The 6,550-nt window shown below is 50.4% G+C and overlaps 1 protein-coding gene across 3 annotated transcripts in view; it reads right to left on the bottom strand.

The window, feature by feature from the left end:
* Positions 1–610: 610 nt before the first annotated feature.
* CREB3L2 (cAMP responsive element binding protein 3 like 2) overlaps positions 611–6,550 on the bottom strand; it is a 121,286-nt gene continuing 115,346 nt past the window's right edge. For all 3 annotated transcript variants that reach the window (XM_040471853.1, XM_040471852.1, XM_040471851.1), the window contains one exon: positions 611–6,210. In XM_040471853.1, coding sequence (XP_040327787.1) covers positions 6,135–6,210 — 76 coding nt within the window. In that variant the 3' untranslated portion in view covers positions 611–6,134. The remainder of the gene's footprint in view (positions 6,211–6,550) is intronic.

Below are 6,550 nucleotides of genomic sequence, written 5' to 3'. Positions count from 1 at the left end.
CCAGTCCATGGCCTTCATCTCTTAACATCCTGGGTACTCTTTTTGAGGCCAAATGAAGCCTCACTCTCTCTGGGTGGAGAAAGTTAAATTTGAATGCTGCAATTGCAATGGAACGATCATTATTCCGCTTGAGTGCATTGACCTTTATCAACCATTTCATCAGTTTCTGGAGCATGACACTGTGTGAGGCGTCCTCTGCAACTGTCCATCTGAAGGAGAAGCCATCTCTCCTGGCTCAAGCCCAGACCATCATTCTCCAGCATCCCGAGATGGCGAAGGCAGAATCCACTCCGAAGAACTCTGCAATCTCATTAGCGAATAGTTGTAGGAGACAACGAAAATCGCAGGAGGGTGGCAAAAATCCCTAGGGAATGCAGTTTTTCTTCCTGTGACTGATTGAAAAAACAATTACATTTCTCAATATTCCTCCAACGGAGGCTTGGATTTCAGTACTAGATCACATACAAACTTCCGGTTTGAGGCTCTTCTGTCAGTTCAACTAGATAATCAGAAAAGGATGGTTAGGCGCACACATCCGAAGTCATGCTCATCAGAAAAACAAAATGCTTTTAAGACAAGATTACCAGGATTTTAAAGACTAGACAACGTGTTACTATTTAAGAAAAAATATTTTTATTCGCAAGAAATGGAAATACAAAAGCATAACAATTTCAATTCATTTTTTTCCCCCAAACTAACTACAAGTATCCTACAAAGCGTTTTTATTTGTGGTATTCACTTAGCTATGATGAAGAATAAAAAGCCATAAAAAAACCCAGCACAATATGACAGATAATAGACTCACAATATATTTAGACTTAAACACTGCTGGTCTATAGAACTATTACAAAAGAGAGGTGAAGTCCAGCCTATCAGCATAGACATTGAAGCTCATGGTTGATTATAGTCTAGGGTCTGCTCAGCGTTGTTTCGGTAGGGTCCCTCATGATTTGTCAAGGAGTGCTGGTGTTTTCCACAGACTCAGAAAACGTTTTATCGGCAAGGGAGAGGTTCTAGGAGTGTAGGCCCTGGGTCCATGGTGCAAAAAGTTCATGTTCTCACCTAGCTGGTGAGCAAAGGACAGGGCGGAGGAATGGAGCTAAAACCCCCGGGGATTTTCTTTCCCAGGATGCAGAGCCTGCTAGCTGGAATTCACAGAAGACTGGATGAACGAGACAGCAGATACACATCTGGTGGATATCTCCAGCGTGAGGCAAAGAGCAGAACATTGCACAGTGGGTCCGGTGCAGGGAGCGGACACTGTGGGTTCCTGCCCAGAGAACCTTCAATGTTCACAGAAAGGAGCCTGCCCCACCGAATCCACGGACCGTACTTCCCATATCACTTAGCTGTTCATCTCTCTCATAGTTACTGGTTGCCCCGTTTTCTCCATCTAGCAAATTAAAGCCAAAATTTATTGAGCACAGTACTCAGCCAGTACTTAAAAAGTGCTCAAGAGATACTATTTCCCCTTGTTCTCAAAACGAAGACAAAAACAAAGCATTCCTGAATTATGTGGCCCCAAATGACAAAATAAAACAATACCTAGATTTTTCCTGTGCTAAGTGTGGGCTCTTTGGCCGCAGAGAGATGGAGCGTTCATCCTCCAATGGGCCAGGTTCCTTGGCCCTGAGAAAATGTTCTGCTGTGAGCATTTATAAGAAGTTTAATCCAGGCTGGCCGTTTTTTGATGTGATTGCAGCTCTACAAAATGGGATTTTCCTGACAGATAAAACCCCATTTCTTTTCTCCGGATGTGCGCATCCGATCATGGCACACCTCTAGGAAACCATTTTTGAGCCTCTGGAAAAAGGTTTTCCCCCACACTCCCTTCACTCTAACACGATAAGGCTATCCGTAAGGTCTCCCGGGGACAAAGGAGTCCTCAGTCATCCTGGAGCATATACATAAGGCACATTTAAGGCACAAACCAGTATTTGAGACCAGGCCGGAACCTGTGCGTGTGTCAGAAAGAGGGAGGGAGGGAGAGACCCGGTGCTTTTGTCTTTCGAGTAGCTACTGATTGAGTAAAGTGCCTTGGCGCCCTTCCTCCCCAACATTCCCCAGCTCCAGACAGCACTTGGCCTCAGTTAAGACTCCAAAGTCCTGGGAGTGACTGACTGACCGACCGACTGAATGGGAAACCTGAACCGGGTCTCTGGCTCCTTCACAGCCTCCCACTCTCTCCGGTGACTGTCCTCCCGGAGGCGCTCCTGCCATCGCGTGTCTCCTAGTTGTCTCAGCTGCAAAGCAGTCCAATGAAATGGCTCCCACTAGAGCACTACCTGCTAAAGGCTTCTCGGTCCTACCAGCACAACCCCAAGCGGGAAGAGCCGGCGTCTTTAATAAAGGGATTGCAAAGACCGGATTCAAGGGAACCAAAGGAACGACTCATGCAGACCAGGGGGTGGCTCACAGCCTTCTCCTCCATCTCCAGTCTCCCCATGTCACCAAGGCCGGCGAGGGTGGCCCCTTTCCTCAGCAAAGAGAGGGATGGCTCCATTTGTGCACTGCGTTCACGGACACACCCCATTTGATGATGTGTTTGTGCAAGAGAGCTGGCCCCAAGAGGCCTCGGACTCTCTCCCTGTGGTTTTGCCCAGTCTGGGGACATGGAAGAAAGGAGCCATGAAGTGCCGAAAAATTTTCACAGAACGCACGCGACCAAAATCCTGGACACGGCCTCAATGTCCGCGTAAAGATGAATCAATTCGACACGCCTGCTCTACGGGCACGTGAGGGTCACCGCCCTCTTTTGGCATTCAGGCTGAGCTGGGAGATTTGGGAAGAAAAGCACCACGGTAATTACAGGCGCTTTATAAGTAAGTTGAGCCAAAAGCTGCTTTCACAATCGACGAATGAGCTCTCCAAGTCAAAATCATCTCCATTAGCCAAAAAAGGTTATCTAATTTTGCCTACACCAGTGTCAAAGTTCACCCCCACCCCCCACGCAAAAGGAACAGCCTAGTTCAGGTATCAGATTTTTGACATACTACTCTCTTTTATGTGGCCGAGGCTCCAGGGTCCTGACACTTCACGGGAATTCTTTCTTAAACTGGCACTGAGGCCTTTCATTTCCAGCATCCGTTTCTGAGCACAAAGTCAAGAGCTGTGTGGAAAGGGCCAAGTGGGGGGGGGGGGGGCGCGTTACTCAGGTCTCACCCAGTGAAAAACTGCTTGTTCTCTACATGTTTGCAAGGCATCTCCTTCACCAGGGTAATCAAAGAAAGGGAAGAGGAAACCCTGCTTACACGACGAAGAGTAGAATTAATGTACTTATGAGTAACATATTTATTATTTATGGTTTATGATTACGCCAACAGTGTCACAGTGTTCAAAACTGAAGTTTGGAAGCCGACGTCTGCCACTGCTTGACATCGGCAGGCTAACCAGGTATTACTGCCTGGACTAGCGGACCGCTGCATCCGGGGAAACAAATCCACTGAGGTCTGGGCTTAACCCTGGGACAGAAAACGAGCACACATCTGTGAATTCTTGGGTATCCTTCGGCCCTTCTGTGTCCTCTCCACGCCCTGGGATCCCTCCCCAAGGGATGACTATTTCGTTCCCTTTACTTGCCCGCATCGGGAGCGAAGGGCAGAGGCTTTTCTCAAAACAGCAGGAGGACGTGGAACCCCCTTACTATGGCCATTTGAGCTCCCAAGCTGATGTCTCAGGTCTCTAGATACAGACTCAGTTCTAGAAGAACAGCGTCCCAGAGAGAACAGCCTGCTGTTTGGAAGTCTGGGGAAGGGGACGACAAGCAAAGGCAGGTAGGGGCCAAAATAAAATCCTCAAGGTACTAAGGGAGGGACTGGAAGTCTACCGGCCCTTCCCGGCTCCCGCCTCATTCAGAAGAACAGGGTTTTCTACCCCGGCTACCCCTGGAGCCTTCAAAACCCCATCTGGTTCCATGGCAGCAGGTGAGTATGCTGACCCATTCTCACACTTCCGCCCTCAAATGCAAAACCCTTCCTTTCTCATCGGCCAAATACTCTTGGAGTTCATTCTTTTTGACCTCCTCAGGCCCCCACGGGCTACCTGTGCCTGATAATTACACGGCGTTTTAAAGGAAGGGATGAACCACAGCAGCCCGTGGCCCTACCCGACACCAGCCAGGCCCAGGAAAATCCAGAGCAGAAGGGAAGGAGGGAAAGGAGAGGAGAGAAGCAGGGGCAGGGGCATGTTGGCAGCCCCTCTCCCCGCACAACTCTGACGGCCTATGCTCTCTCTGGCCAACGTGAGGGGCCGTGAGACTGCAGACAGCAGCCCTGATCCGGCTTCCACACACAGCTGAAGAGACACAGTTGGCATCTCCCAGTCTGGAACTCTCTCCACCACAGCACAGAGAGAGGAATCACTCACGGGGAGCTCCAGATGTACCTCGGCAGACCAAGCAGGGATCTGCTCGTGAGGTACGATGGCAAACGCTAATGACACCAAATCCTGCACCTGACACGGAACGAAAGGCCCAGGTGTGGGCTTAATCCCTCGTAAGTGCAGGTTCCAGTGACAGTGTCGACAAAAGAGAGAGAGAGAGAGAGAGACCAGAGGTAAAGCTAAAGGCCCTGCAGCCACTACTAAAAATAAAATACAAAAGGTAAGCACATTCCTTATACGAAATCTTTCACAAGCTAGGGGAAAACACTTAAGGGGAATCTTCTCCATTATACAAGAAAAAGGCAATTTCCATTTCTTATCTGTATGAAAGAGGAAAGAAAATTTTAAACTACAAAAGTTACTTTTAATCATTAAAAAAAAAAATAAAAATAAAAGTAGGTTGGGGGATTAGGTGGTATCTCTTTGGGTGAGCTGCAAAGTAGCCAAACCTGACTATAAAAGGTAAGACTGTGGATACTAAGGTCACGTACTCCGGCCCCAGGCCTCAGGCCCACCCTCTGTGTTGGGGCAGAAGGGAGGGTACAGCAGAAGTGTCAGGGCAGGTGGGGAGGAGGGGGCTGGGCGCAGGTGCGGAGAGGCAAGCCAGCAAGGTTGTCCGCGACGCCTGATGTCGGGGACGGGGATTCCCTTCTGCCGCGGGAACAGGGCAGGAAAAGCACGTGGCCGCAGAGCCACAGACCCGAGCAAGGTGTTGCTCCGTCTTTCCCTGTGACTTCATTCCGTGGGATGACCCAAGCTTCCGGGGATTTCCCGAGTACAACGCTAGGCCTCGGGCTGAAGAAGGAGGAGGACGAGGAGGAAGGGGAAGACGGGAGAGGAGGAGGAAGGGGAGGGGGTTGACGTAGAAGAAGAAGATGAAAACAAACAGAAGCCACCATCTGGGGGATTGGGATCCCAGAGCTTCGGGTACCCTCCGAGCTCCACGGGCCAACAGGAGACTTTGGCCGTTTGGAGGGAGGCGTCGGATCTCTTCAGTGTGGTTGCCAGCGGGAAGCCTCAGTGAGCTAATAAATACTATTTACAAACGGGGAGGAGAAGCCGGGGAGGCAGACCTATGGGTATGTGGGGAAGTCCTACAAGCAACAAGACGGGGCAGGTTTGCCTGGAGTGGAGGAGCCTGATTCCTTCAGGCATTGCACTTGCGGCCTGAGAAGGGGGGTGAGGTGGGGTGGGGGCATCGTCGCTCCGGTGCGGGGAGGACGATCTGCCAGGGCTCGGTCGGGGCAGAGTGGCAGGGGTGCTCACTGAAGGCCCCGGCACCTCCGAGGCTCTCGGGGGTGGACGCTCCGGCAGCCGAGGCTGAGGAAGGCAGGACATCAGTCAGTGCTTTGCCAGATCCCAACGGGCATCCTGGCATTTCTGTGGCTAGAGCGTGCGGTCTCAAAAGAACAAGCGTCATCTCTTCTTCACGCCCCACAGTGAGAAAGAGGCAGTCTCTTTTTGGCACTCTTGGTGGAAACAAGTCTGCTCGTCCCAGCCCCGGACCTAAAATAATTTCCTATGGCAGCAAGCAAGAGGGAGGGAGGGATGCCGGCTCCGTTCTTCAAGGGGGAGGGAGAGGGAGGTGCTCTCTCGCCGCGGGTGGAAATCCCAAGCCGTCCTCCCATCCAAAGCCACGACCGCTCGCCCGTGTCTTCATCCAGATCAAAAGCAAAAAGGAAAAGCTCCTGACAAGGGGGGTTGGGAGACGTAAAAGGAGAGCGAAGAGAAAGAGGGAGGTGGAGACGGCCTCTTCAGAAGGTGGCGTTCACTCTTCTGTCGAGTTCTACAACTTTTAGTGTCTCGTTCCCCTCCAGTTTGGTGCTGACCCTGTGAAGATACCGAAAGGAGAACAGAGTCTGAGCCACCAACGGACAACTATGATTCTCGTGCTTGGGAGGATCATACAATCATTCCATGACTGACTTTGTGGGCTGGCCCAAGCGTGTTCTTACTCTTTTCCCACCTGATGACAATCCGCTGTTCCCAAACTTTCCAGCTACCAGCCCGTGCACTTGTTCCCATTCTTACCTTTATCACCGCCTAACAGGAGATGTCCCAACCCAGAGGATAAACACGGCGGTGTGATGCAGATTTGTCATAAATTGCTTTAAGGTCATGTATTTTTTTTTTTAATTTTTTTTTTCAACGTTTATTTATTTTTGGGACA

This window comes from Herpailurus yagouaroundi, unplaced genomic scaffold (genome assembly GCF_014898765.1).
Source record: "Herpailurus yagouaroundi ecotype Mexico unplaced genomic scaffold, PumYag 100, whole genome shotgun sequence".
In the NCBI taxonomy this organism is placed as follows: domain Eukaryota; kingdom Metazoa; phylum Chordata; class Mammalia; order Carnivora; family Felidae; genus Herpailurus; species Herpailurus yagouaroundi.
This window is presented reverse-complemented; position numbering and strand designations above follow the sequence as displayed.